This window comes from Trichogramma pretiosum, unplaced genomic scaffold, assembly GCF_000599845.2.
Source record: "Trichogramma pretiosum strain Unisexual culture from Peru unplaced genomic scaffold, Tpre_2.0 scaffold69, whole genome shotgun sequence".
Lineage (NCBI taxonomy): Eukaryota > Metazoa > Arthropoda > Insecta > Hymenoptera > Trichogrammatidae > Trichogramma > Trichogramma pretiosum.
Window position 1 is genome coordinate 342856 of NW_019641608.1, and position 13855 is coordinate 356710.

The 13855-nt window shown below is 35.4% G+C and overlaps 3 protein-coding genes across 3 annotated transcripts; 2 read left to right on the forward strand and 1 right to left on the reverse strand.

Annotated features, from left to right (window-relative positions):
• The first annotated feature begins 267 nt into the window (after nt 1-267).
• Nucleotides 268-2643, forward strand: LOC106648584 (BUD13 homolog). The gene is made up of 3 exons (XM_014365577.2): nt 268-530; nt 624-2146; nt 2379-2643. Exons 1-3 carry the CDS (start codon nt 427-429, stop codon nt 2549-2551), a joined length of 1800 nt encoding a protein of 599 aa, XP_014221063.2. The 5' UTR covers nt 268-426; the 3' UTR covers nt 2552-2643.
• Nucleotides 2644-3290: 647 nt separating this feature from the next.
• On the reverse strand, nt 3291-10883 carry LOC106648582 (DNA-directed RNA polymerase II subunit RPB1-like). The gene is made up of 4 exons (XM_014365576.2): nt 10668-10883; nt 9957-10226; nt 7920-9861; nt 3291-7837 (listed from the first exon to the last, which is right to left on the reverse strand). Exons 1-4 carry the CDS (start codon nt 10743-10745, stop codon nt 4365-4367), a joined length of 5763 nt encoding a protein of 1920 aa, XP_014221062.1. The 5' UTR covers nt 10746-10883; the 3' UTR covers nt 3291-4364.
• Nucleotides 10884-11024: 141 nt separating this feature from the next.
• On the forward strand, nt 11025-13266 carry LOC106648522 (mitochondrial intermembrane space import and assembly protein 40-B-like). The gene is made up of 2 exons (XM_014365459.2): nt 11025-12218; nt 12657-13266. Exon 2 carries the CDS (start codon nt 12668-12670, stop codon nt 13085-13087), a length of 420 nt encoding a protein of 139 aa, XP_014220945.1. The 5' UTR covers nt 11025-12218; nt 12657-12667; the 3' UTR covers nt 13088-13266.
• The last annotated feature ends 589 nt before the right edge of the window (nt 13267-13855 follow it).

Sequence of the window (13855 nt, forward strand, 5' to 3'; positions counted from 1 at the left end):
AAATTATCCGTCTCCTATTATATCCTAATTACCCAGCTGGGTTTCATAGATGACTACTTCGGTTTGCATTTTCTAACATGCTCTAACATTTTTTAAATTTTTAATACAATTTTTCCTTACAATTTTTCGTATTCAGGTTTCGAAGGTTTTGAATCTCGCGCGCGGTGGCCATATTGAATTCTGTCACGATCGGGCACGTAACCAGTAATTATTTGACCACAGAGAGCTGCAGCATTTCTCCACAACGGCGTCGTCGGTCATCTAGTCTCAACTCCTATGTTGTTTGTTGTGCTGTGTGCAGTACGCGTCAGGTGTGAAATTGAGAAGCATCAGACTAACCTTTTAAACTGTGATTTTTCAAAAAGTACAGTGGAGAAAGAGAGTATAGTATAGAGAAATATAGTATTACCATAGACTCCAGTAAAAATGTCAGGCGCGCCAAAACTTTCTCAAGCCGAGTATCTAAAAAAGTATCTGTCAAAAAATGGAGATGATAAAAAAAAGAAAAGAAAAATTAAGGTTAAGAAAACGTAAGTTAATGTTTCTAATTTCATTTATTCAAAATTGCTTAAAATACCGACACTTTCGAATGATAAAATTATTTTACATATTTTCCATTGCAGAGTTAAAATTATTGATGATGATATTGATGATTTCAAACACTTGAAGAATATGGGTGAAGAAGAGATTATTTCTTCACTCATGTCACAGGAAGATGCTCCACAAATTGTAATGGTTGATGATCGTGGGCCGACAGATTTTAGCAACAAACAGAGATGGAAGCAAATCGCAGCAGACTCAATAGAAGAATCTGAAAGTCAAGTTCAAAAGAAAGAAATAGATATTGACAATCATAAAAAAAGGAGTAACAATTCTGACTCTGACATGAGCCCACCAAGATCTAATAGTAATAAGGATCATGAATACAGCAGGACTTCTCACAAAAGAGTATCAAAAGAGGAGAATCACAAAAGGAGTAGAAAAAATAATTCTGATTCGGATCTAAGCCCTCCAAGAGCTAAAGGCAAAAAGACTCATGAAGACAGCAGGACTTCTCACAAAAGAGTATCAAGAGAGGAGAATCACAAAAGGAGCAGAAAAAATAATTCTGATTCGGATCTAAGCCCTCCAAGGTCTAAAGGTAAAAAGTGTTACGAAGACAGTAGAACCTCTGATAAAAGATCAGCAAGAGACAAGAGAAAAAATAGTTCTGACTCAGATCTAAGCCCGCCTAGATTTAAATCAAAAGAATATCAAGAGAGGAGAAATAATTCTGACTCTGACTTGAGTCCACCAAGATCTAGTAGTAAAAAGAGTCATGAAGATGGCAAGGTATCGTTCAAAAGAAAATCAGGTAGAGAGAATTACAGTAAAAACAGAAATCATTCTGATTCTGATTTAAGCCCTCCAAGGTCTAAAGGCGTAAAGGCTTATGAAGACAGCAGAACTTCACACAAAAGAATATCAAGAGAAGAGAATTACAAAAGAAGTAGGAAAAATAACTCTGACTCAAATCTAAGCCCTCCAAGGTCTAGAGGCACAAAAAGTTACGAAGACAATAGGACCTGGGATAAAAGATCTGCAAGACACAAGAGAAGAAATAGTTCTGACTCAGATTTAAGCCCACCTAGATTTAAATCAAATAATAAATCTAAGTTGATTTCCTCAAGAGACGCTGAAAAGGAAAGGGAACCTAAAAAAATGAAAAAAACCTTAGATGGTACATCAGCTGGCCTTCAAAATATCAAATCTTTGAAAGAAGAAGAAGAAGCTAAGAAAAGACGTGAAAATGAAATGATGGAAAAAATGTCACGAGAAATGAGTGGCTATGGTCAATCTACTGTTGTTCGTGATAGAAAAACAGGTAGAAGAAGAAATTTGGAAAGAGAAGCTGAATATCATCATGAGAAGCAGCAAGAACAAGAGGAAATAAATGCTAAATATGCACAATGGGGTCGGGGGTTGAAACAATCTGATGATCACATGAGTAAACTTCAACAAGATCTGAAAGAGATGGACAAACCTCTTGCAAGGTATGCAGACGATGAAGATTTAGAAAAAGAATTAAAAAGTCGTGACAGAGATGATGATCCTATGTTGGCCTATATAAAGGAAAAAGAAATTAAAGAAGGCAAAAGAGCACCAGGTAAATATTTTGCTTATAAAATTAAATGTTATTTTAGTAACAAAATAGGTTGATTTGTTACAGTAGTCTCAATCATTTTTATTATAAATAAACTAAGGAAATTTTAGTTGAGATATTTAAATGAAGATTTCCAATCATTTGCTTAATTATTTAAACAAATTAATAACTGTACAAGCATTTTAGATCATTTATTAAATTAGATATTAAAAGTGAGTGTTTGTTATTTTTTCAGATAAACCAAGCTATTCTGGCTCATTCATGCCCAATAGGTTTGGTATTAAACCAGGTTTCAGATGGGATGGAGTGGACCGAAGTAATGGGTATGAAAAGAAGTGGTTTGAACAACAAAACAAAAAGAAAGCAGTTGAAGATGAAGCTTACAAGTGGAGTATTGCAGACATGTAAATTATCTCCAAATAATAAGCAGTGTAAATAATGTACATACAATTATTAAAATTATCTTTTTTAAAGAATAATAATTATTTGTTGTTATTCGATGAGTCAGTTTTGTCATTTCCAAAAAATAAATATAAAAATATTTGATTTTGCATGAATTAATAATGTAGCTCATTGATGTTACGTTAATTAAATTTCCTATTGTTATTTTTTATTTTTGAAATTTACTGTTATCAAAAACAACTAGTGCACTGTTACTTAAAGTTTTTTGAACGTATTTAATACATTATTTCTTTTATGATCATTTGATGAACAATCAGGTTGATATTCTTGTTAAAAAATTCTTTCATGACTTACTTTCATTTTTATGGACTCAAAGCAGTTTACTAAAAAAATATTCAACAGTAATCTCGAAAACGTGACTTACCTTAACTGTTATTACTTAAGTAAAAACCATTGCGTTTAATTACGAAAAGAATCAATATTTCCAATCATTCTCTACGTCATAGAAAGTGTCTTAGTTTACTTAGTGATGCAATGAAAGCCTGATCTTCAAGTAGTTTGATTTTTTGAGATTTTGATCGTTGAAAAAGAACCTTCCAAAGGCTGATTATGAGCTTGTGAAAATTGTATGATTTTATAATCATTTCATTATCAATTTATCTAGCAGTTCAACATTTACTTTTAAAAAGTACATAATTCAATGATCACAATTTTAGGGCAATAAGCATTAGAAAACTAGAAAAAATTTGGTTAAATCTTTTTTATTTTTATAAATATATAATATTTTACATTTTCTTTGTTTCTACAAGAATATAACTTGCTGCAAATGAAAATTGTTTTTTTAGTATTATTATATTTACTTAAGTATCATTTTTACTTGTATTTTCAAATAATGATTCTTAAATTATTTATGATAAAATAATCGCTTTATAGGCATCAATTGTTTATATTATTTAGGCACATATCACACATTATCTCTATACATACTCACACAAATTTGCATTATTATATGCATATAATGATTGTTTTAATTCAAAATAATGATAATGATTGCATGTTATGCCAAATTCACGCAAGGATGCTTATGAAAACATATGTATACTGTCAAAATAACATGTCATTTTATATTTTTTCGAATAATCTCTTAAAATAAGCTTTTTGATTGATTGAGATTTCAATATTTTTAAATTAATTTATTCTCATAATCATAATATATATCTGGTTATTCTCAAATAAAATTAACCAATTTACTTGGGGAAGTATAGTTTCAAGTTAGAGCTCTAACTTGACTATAAATTAAAATTTTATCCAGACAAAAATTAAAAAAAAAAAATTAAAATCAATTTTTCTGTCTCAACCTAAACTCATACTTTCAAGTTTAAGACATATTTGTATAAATTAAGAGGTAATTGAGCTAAAGAGCAGCAGTGATTTTAAACATAAATATAACAAAAAGATTTATTTAATGTAAACAATCACTTATGGTCTATTCAGTAGAAAATAAATTTTCTTATTTGTAGTTTTCTTATATATAATCTCATTAGAAATACAACTCTAATAGTATTGAGAAAGATGATGCCCTCACCAAGTGAATCAATCATAATGCTGGGCAAATTCACCTAACTTAACAAAAATAAGGACTTCCATCAATTTTTTTCAATTTACATGAAGTCTATTATACAGTAATAGTTATAACTCTGATTAGAGTTAAATATGTAACAAAAAAATTACTATTAAAATATCTTTTGTGCAAAGATACTTCCAACATAATTGGCATCAACGATACCAAATGCGTCAAATTGTCGACGCCTCCTGACTTTTACGTCGCACCTTCGTCGTTTTCATCGGCAGGAGAATTCTCGGAATAAGTTGGACTGGTAGGCGAGTAGCCTGGCACTTGTGGTGAGTACGCTGGCGATGTTGGAGAGTAACTCGGCGACGTTGGTGAATAATTGAAGCTCGGAGGAGAATACGTAGGAGAAGTTGGAGAGTATCTTGTGCTTGATGGTGAATAAGTAGGCGAGGTCGGTGAATAGTTTGGACTACTTGGAGAGTAATTTGTGCTAATAGCACTGTGTTGAGGCGAACTTGGTGAGTAACTGGGTGAAGTTGGTGAGTATGAGGGACTTGTTGGTGAATAAGTCGGTGAGGTTGGTGTGTAACGAGGAGGAGTTCCACCAGCAAACGATGGTGAAGTTGGCGAGTAGCTCGGCGACGTCGGTGAGTAATTTGGAGACGAGGGCGAGTACGATGGAGAAGCCGGTGTATAATTGGGTGACGTTGGTGAGTAGCTCGGGCTCGTCGGTGAGTAGCTCGGAGACGTAGGCGAGTAGCTCGGACTCGTTGGTGAATAGCTCGGACTCGTTGGTGAATAGCTGGGACTAGTTGGTGAATAGCTGGGACTCGTCGGCGAGTAGCTCGGACTGGTTGGTGAGTAGCTTGGTGACGTCGGCGAGTAAATCGGTGAAGTTGGCGAGTAGCTTGGACTCGTAGGTGAGTAACTCGGTGATGTAGGCGAGTAGCTCGGGCTAGTCGGTGAATAACTCGGTGACGTGGGCGAGTAGCTCGGACTCGTCGGCGAATAACTAGGCGATGTAGGCGAGTAGCTTGGACTAGTTGGCGAATAGCTGGGACTCGCTGGTGAATAACTTGGCGATGTAGGTGAATAGCTTGGACTAGTAGGCGAGTAGCTCGGTGAAGTTGGAGAATAGCTTGGACTCGTCGGCACGTATTTCGGGCTGGATGGTGAATAATTTGGAGACGCCGTCGAGTAATGATCGCTCGATGGAGTTCTACTAGGAGATGCAGGGTACGAGTACCCGGACGGACTCATTGGCGAATATCTTGGAGATGTTCCTGCTGGCGACATGTAAGGGCTCATATTTGGTCCTGGACTGCCCGGGCTTCCTGGCTGGCCAGGTGAGAAGGCAGAATAAGCCGGCGATAAGCCTGATGCATCTGATCCAGCTGCTGGTGAGAAGCAGGCACCTCCAGGAGTCATGCCACTGCCGAGGCCAGGAGACATGGCATAGCCAGGAGTTCCCATCCAAGGTGTCTTGAGACCCGATGGACTTTGACTCGGGGTTGCTGCTCCAAATAATATTCCAGTGCCACCCATGATGTTGGCTTCTTTGTTCGTTGGAATCTCAATACCTTGCTTACATTTTTCTGCGTCGAGTAGAAGATCAAAGCAACCAGTACCAATACGAGGCAGCTGACCCATAATGATGTTTTCTGAAACTCCTCTCATCGGATCTACTTCAGCATGTGAAGCTGCATCCATCAACACATCTACTGTTTCTTCGAATGAGCATCTCATCAGAGCTCCAGTATCTTGCCTGTTAATACCGTGACGTGTGATGGCCATAAGATGACCTTTGGCCGTCATGACATCACAAAGTAAAGCCAAGTGGCGATAGTTCACGTATAATCCATAGAACTGCAATACAGCGTTCATTTCTTTCTCTACGGATTTTCGTACGGCCTCGATACCCAGAACTTGGAATATCTCGCAGATGTCATTAGAGAATGTACGTACTGGATCAACGTCTCGTTCGCTCAGTACCTTCATTAAACTTGTACCGTCTGTTTCGAGTAGCCACTCTGCAATTGCTTTGAATTCGCCGCTTTCTGTGATTGTGATTCTTTTTTTAGCATCTGTCTGTGGCAAGTGCATGTACACTTTGCCGATTGCCTCGATACCCTGTAGCGTCATGTCACTGAGCATGTTTGCTTCGATACACCGCAAAAACATATCGTCCTCCATTTTATCAGCAGCTTCTTCAGTATCGGTGTTGTCAGAAAACTTGGTATCTTCACCATTCATTATACGGATGCGGAGTACAAGTTTTTCGGCGTTGTCGTCGTTGAATATGCACATCAAATCTTCACCAAAACCAGCATTAATTTTCTCGGCGATTTGTTCCATGGTCAACTTTTTATCTGTCATTCTCTTACGATCGAGTTCAATACGTAACAGCCACGGTGAAATTTTAGTTGGATCAAAGTCCGGCATTTCGTAGTAGACATTAACGAATTCTTGATCTTCTGCAATCACAGTGCTCTGTGGTTCCGGATCATAATAAATTGCTGTATTAGCGGTAACCTTCTTTAAAGTAGTATGCTCAAGCCTGCACAAGACATTCTTGGCTTTTTCGGCATCTCTAGCTGCTGATCCTGTGAGGAAAACGGTTAGAGATGGAGCCTTTGGTTTTTTACTAACGTTGATGATTTCTTTCAAACGTGGTACACCCAGGGTTACGTTTTTAGCCGATACACCGGCAAAATGGAACGTGTTCAACGTCATCTGAGTAGCTGGTTCACCAAGTGATTGCGCAGCCAAAGCCCCAACCATTTCACCTGGTACTACTTGTGCTTGCTGGAATCTAGTTTCAATTTCTCCTATTAACCACTCAAAAGCTTCACTTGATAATCTGAATTCTTCAGAAACTACTTTGGTGCACAAGGTCGAGCGAACCAAACATTGGAAAAGTAAAGTTGCATTTTCATTAGCCTGCTTGCTAAGACGATCTTCTCCAGCTACAATAACGCATTTATCCAGAAGTTCTTTAACTCCATTGATTACTTTTATCGGGCTCAAGTCAGTTGGAGCTCGTTTATTGATACGGAAGATTTTCTGCACGTTCCATATCATTCGCTGTAAATTACAAGGAAGTACAACCTTTGACTCCCCACTTGGGAAAATTTCTCTAAGAGCTGCTCTATCTCTGGAAAGTTGTTCCCATTCTCGCTCTAATTCTGAAACGACTTCTCCAGAACCCATCATTTCTCTAACAATATCCTCACTGAATATACGTCGCAGGTACCTTTCATTGCTAGGATCAAACTTGAATTTTTTCTCAAAAGCTTTATTACTTAGCTTTATAGTAGGTAAATTTTGAAATTCCACAGTTTCTCCGCACAGTCCATCCTCACCATATCGCAACTGAATGAGCTGACCGACCGAGTTTCTGACTGTACCGTCATAGTGAACCATCACAGACTCCATAGCCTTTATAAGACGACGCTGAATGTAACCGGTTTCAGCGGTTTTTACAGCAGTATCGATAAGACCTTCACGACCTCCCATAGCGTGGAAATAAAATTCTGATGGTGTAAGACCAGCAAGATATGAATTTTCTACAAATCCTTTAGATTCAGGACCGTAATCATCCTTGATGAAGTGAGGCAATGTGCGTTTGCGGAAACCAAATGGTATACGTTTACCTTCAACGTTCTGTTGTCCGACACAAGCAATAACTTGTGAAATATTAATATTTGATCCCTTAGAACCTGAAAATTTGAGTAAAATACGAATTTAGTAAATAAAAATTTTTACCAGCAATTCTGTTTCTTCTTTTCATTTCAAACTTACCTGCAACGACCATAGCTTTCAAGTTATTATATTCAGTCAAAGACTTTTTAGCGGATCCACCAGTTTTGTCACGAGCATCATTGAGAATTCTGTTTACTTGATTTTCAAAAGTCTGACGCAGAGTATTACCGGGTGTGGGCTCAAGTTCCATATTGTGAGCTTTCTGAATGACTTCTATGACATCCTCTTTAGCTTTCTTGATAGCATTTTGAATTTCTGAATAAGTTTTAGGATCAGCAATTGTGTCTCCAATACCAATTGAATGACCCTCGTATAACAACCACTGATTTATGACTGTCTGTATATTGCCATAAAATCTGCCACAAACCTCATGACCCAACTCAAGCATGCAAATATGCAACAAAGAACCTGCTGAGGCACCAAGAGATTTTTTACATAATATGCCCATGATAAGTTCTCCATGTTCAACCATAACTTTGGTATCTCCAGGTGAAATCCATTTGTAGGGACCATCATCTTCATCATCTGGATGTGTACTGTGTGTTCTAATCATGTTGACATTACCAGGAATAATTAATGAGAACAATTGCTTTCCAGACCAAAGAGGTTTTGGTTTTAAAATGCAAGGTTTAGGAATTTTACAATCCCAATTTGGCAAAAACATAAGCAAGTTCATCATTTGCTCTTTTTCAATAAAAACATCCCTCTTAGTCATTTTTCTGACAGCTGTTAATGTATCTTGCACAATTCCCATAACTGGTTTGTTTGCTTGTGGAGTTATAATTTGTCTGGGAGTCACATGAATATTTTCTACTTCAGCTCTGGTTTCCATTGATTGTGGTACATGCAAATTCATTTCATCTCCATCAAAATCTGCATTGTAAGGTGACGTACAACTTAAATTCATCCGGAATGTACTCCATGGCAAGACTTTGACTCTGTGACCCATCATACTCATTTTGTGAAGAGTAGGTTGCCGATTAAATATTACTAAATCACCATCTTTTATGTGCCTTTCTACTTTGTATCCATACTCTAAATGTAAATCTGATGGGTTGGGATGAAAGCGTAAATCAATACGATCTCCATTGTTTCTTATAATGTACTTGGCACCAGGATAACGATTATGTCCTCTTTGCACGAGAGATTTCATGTATGTCTCATTAAAAGGAGTGACAATTTCTGGGAAAGTCAAGTTTTGTGCGATACTTCGTGGTACACCAACTTGATCGATTCTCAAATTTGGATCAGGTGTGATAACTGTACGTGCAGAAAAATCTACACGTTTACCCATAAGGTTACCTCTAATGCGACCTTCTTTACCCTTCAATCTGGCCTTGATAGATTTTAGCGGTTTTCCAGATTTTTGCATAGCCCTAGGCATTCCTGGCATGTCATTATCAACAAGCGTAGCTACATGGAATTGAAGCATTTTTAAATTTTCTATCAGTATGTGTGCAGCAGCTCCACTTGTTTCATTTTTCGATAGCTCATTGTTTGCTTTAATTATATCAGCAAGTTTGTGGGTTAAATCATCTTGATTTTTAGCTGAACCGTACATAACAACAGCTGGTCGGACAGCAAGAGGTGGTACTGGTAACACTGTTATTATCATCCAATCTGGCCTGGCATACTTGGGATCCATACCCAAAATAAATGATTCTTCATCAGTAATAGCTTTGAGAATTTCCCAAGCTCTTTCTGGAGTCAACATCATTTTTTTCTCCTGTGAATCTTCATTAACTTCTTTCCATTCAGCAGAAATATCCAAACCAGATCTTCGAAGATTTGGTTGATATCGCCCACATCCACCATGACTTGGTTTTTTATTTGGATCGGGTGCTTGTCCTTCTTTAGACATATCCATTTCATCACCTCCTTCACAAATTTTTTTGCTCTTACACAAATCGTATACAAACGCTAAACGTTTTCGTGGCTGACCCTTGGATTTCATGATAATTTCTTTGATTTTAGGATTTTGCTAGAAAATAAAAAAGGAAGTAAATTCGATTTGATCAACCCTATTGTATACAACACTAAGTATTGCTATATTTAAATTTTTTAAAAGACACTTACCGGACTGACCAGCAGTTTGGAACAGTAAAAGCAAACACATCTTAAAATCTTCATGGTTTTTGTAATAAATCCAATATGATATACAGGTTTTGCTAAATCAATATGACCAAAGTGGCCAGGACATTCAGTCATGTTGCCGGCACAAGTCTGACAGCGAGAATTTCTGTCAACGACACCTTGTCGTGGGTCCATGAGACCTCTTTGTTTTGGTCTTCCACCCTCCATCGTTTCCGGAAAGGCAATGCCATTTTCGACAACAGACATGCGTCGCTGAAATATCACATTATATAATTTATTATTGCGTTACAAAAATAATTGCAGAAGAAAAAAACAGTATTTGGTGAGAATAATTGTTTTGGTGTAAGTAGTATGCAGTAGTTTCAATAAAAGTAATGTATTCACGGAGCGTCGGTCAACCTAACCTTAAATTATTAAGCATATCCTTTGCACACGAAAGAGAGCCGTTTTGGTTGAATTTGTGTAATTTAATGTTACATTAAAAAAATATCACAGTAAGTGTTATTTATTCGTCAATCTGATTTTACTTGGGAAAAAATCCACATCATAATAGATTAAGCCAAGAGTATTTGATTTTCATTGTGAATAACAACAAAGTACATTGTGCGTACATTGGTGTTCTAATGCCATCAAATAAATCATTGTTTTCAAATAAATATATGTAAAATAAAATGCATATAATGATAAACTAACGATTTCATCTGGAGAAAGAATGCCAAACTGGACTCGTTTGACCGTCCTCAACGGAGCTTTCGAATCTGATGTAGACATGGTTGTATAGAGATGCTACTTGCTACACGAACCCGACCATACTACACGCTGCACAGCAATGTCGGCTTTTTATACCGACGACGTGTCGCTTTATGCGTTCACAGCGAGGTTCACTGGCGAAGCTGCGCAACGACACTGTTATAGCCGTTCTTTCGAGTATCGGGGCTGAAAGCGCATGAAATTCGAGTGGAGGGGACGAAGCGGGCTCGAGAGTGGAGGGGCTGATGTCGCCAGTGGCAGTGGTTCGGTGTTCGCGGCGGTGGAATCGAAAACGGATTTTACAATGGCGAGGTCACTTATGCGTGTTTTGTGACGTGCACAGTTTAGAATTCGAAACTCTTTACGCAAGTTCGGAGCATTTTTCTATTCGTTGAATTACTTGATTTTCATCGGAGCAAATTTCAAAAGTTAAAATTATTGTAAAAATTCATAATGCCTTATTAATTTACCCACAGTTTAATAATTTAAAAAAAATGTAGCATTTCTTCGTGGTCCCTAAAAATTCATTATGACTGCATCGAGGCCATTGAGAATTCATGAGTACTGCAGCACGCAAAAATAGGTAGCTGTACAGTTACAATATAGATCTTCATTAATCAATGACGACTCCGCCAAGAATACTGTCAAACATAGCTTGCTGATAACTCATAAATTATTATACTTATCCTTCTGAACTGCAATGGATGGCTCATAAGGAAAGTCCCAACTCCGTTTGGGCATTCTTTATCATGATTTTTTCAAAGATGCATTTACTGTTGCATTTACTGATCTCTTTAATGATGCATAATTACTTTCAGAAAATCTGAAATACATGGTATTCTTGAATTTGCGTAAAAAATTGCGATTCTAATCTCATAAAGACCTACAAGTGAGAAAAAATTAAAGATTTTCATTGAACCTTCCACGTAAGTCTTAATGGCTATCGCTCAAAATTAGTTGGGAAATTGTGCAGTTTTCCAGACGAAAAAATTTGACTATGTGGTATCAAAAAATGTCGCCAAGGAAACATCTTTGACGAGAGACTATACGAGCAGTTGATACTGTTAAAAACTGGAATAGTCATAGGCCGCCGAACATTAATAGTTTGTCAAATAAAATGAAATTTCGTGATTGAATTGATTGAATTTTCTCTAAACATTACATTTTCTCTAAAATTACACAAGGAAATAAGCTCTAATTGCAAATTCTAATGCTTCATGTAGAGCCATAACGTTTTTCAGTAAACTTGTAAAAAATTATCTTATATTTAATTAAATATATAATACATTGTTACAATTCGTTTATCGGTACTGTAAAAGTTTGTAACCTGCATCTGAGGCTTCTTGCGAGTTGCAATGTCTTGCATCATACAGAACGTCAACGGCAGCACTCAATAAGAGCTTCAAATATACCTACAGTTTAAAGGGATAATTCAACGAAATTACGATAGGACATTGGAAAACATTCATTGGCCACTGAAGTTAGTTCAAAATCGTAAGTATTAATGTCATTTCTTTCCTTACATTATTTGTTAAAATCGCGTATTTACATGTTTTTTAAAAGTTTTTCATAACCTCTAACTACCCGGTTTTCAATACCTTTTATAATTGATATTATATGAGTATTAAATATATGATCATCATGATTATGTGTTAATAATGATAATTCATTTTTTTTTATTATATTCATATATGTTTTCATGTATAAATATAATTATGTATTAATTCTGCATTTATATTTGAAGTAGTAACTTGATCTTTGAAGTTTGTAAGCGTAACAATGTATTCATGTATTTTATTGATGTCTGCTATTAAATAAATTTTTTTTAACTATCGCCAAAGTCTACTTGAAATAAAGATTTCCAAGATATAATTGATTAGCTACAAACCATCCTAATGAGATTATTAAGTTTTGTATCATTTTTTATGACAGATTCATTCATCATGCCTGTTGTAAAAAAAGAAGGAAAAGATACAATTATTTTTGTATCCAAAGAAGATCATTCAACTCCTAGTTCGATAGTATTACCAGAACCTGAAGCAAAACCTGGTTTATTACTTCCAAATGGACAAATTAATTGGAGTTGTCCATGTCTTGGTGGGATGGCCACTGGACCATGTGGTTTAGAATTTCGTGAAGCATTCAGTTGTTTTCATTTTTCTAAAACAGATCCAAAGGGTTCAGACTGTTTTGATGCATTCAAAACAATGCAAGCTTGTATGTCAAATTATCCTTCTATTTATGCAAATAAAGATACAGATTCTGAAGATATGAATTCAGATGGAAAAACTATGCAAGAACTTTCTGATAATGCAAGTTCTGGTGAAGTGAAAAAACAAAACGATCAAAAAACTGATAGTTAATAAAGTATCTTAAATGTCAAGTGTTGAATTGTCAATAATTATATGTTTAAAAAGATTATAGTTCCATAATGTATTTTAGGTACAAAATGATCAATGTTTTGATATTACTTATCATGATTTTTTTCTTGACTTTGAAATATAATTAATGCCGTATAGTGTTCTTTGTGAGATCATAAAAACTAACAGTTTATATTAGACTGTTTTTAGTTTTAACCAAAAGTATAATGTAAAATTGATTATTTAGAGAATAAATATCTTTTATTTATTTCAAATGATACTTAAGAAGTTTTGGTTGACAAGATTTTTTGTTGCAATTCTTAATTACATTACTATGTTGTTTCATTAAGTTTGTACACTTTTATTGATATTAATAAAACCACTTTAAATTATTTATAGTATTTTATATTTTAAATGATGTTAAACGTACTACCTAATATTGTTGTATAGAAATGATTAGTTTAACTTGTTATTTATGAAATACTCAGATTTCAAAAAATTACCAACTACCTATGGATTATTAGGTAAAAAATAGTCACTTCAATAGAAAAAATAAAAAAAATAAACAGTTTACAACAAAAAATTCAATTGGTATAGTTATCATTTCAATGAAAAACTAAGATGTCAATATAGTTATAAACCAAGCCATAGAAATAGAAAATTCTAATCTTTAAATCTTGCAATGTTTATAATCTTGCAAGTATGTGTATAATAATTTGTTTTTACAAATATTTTAAATTATAAATAGAATGCTCAATAGTATTAAAGATC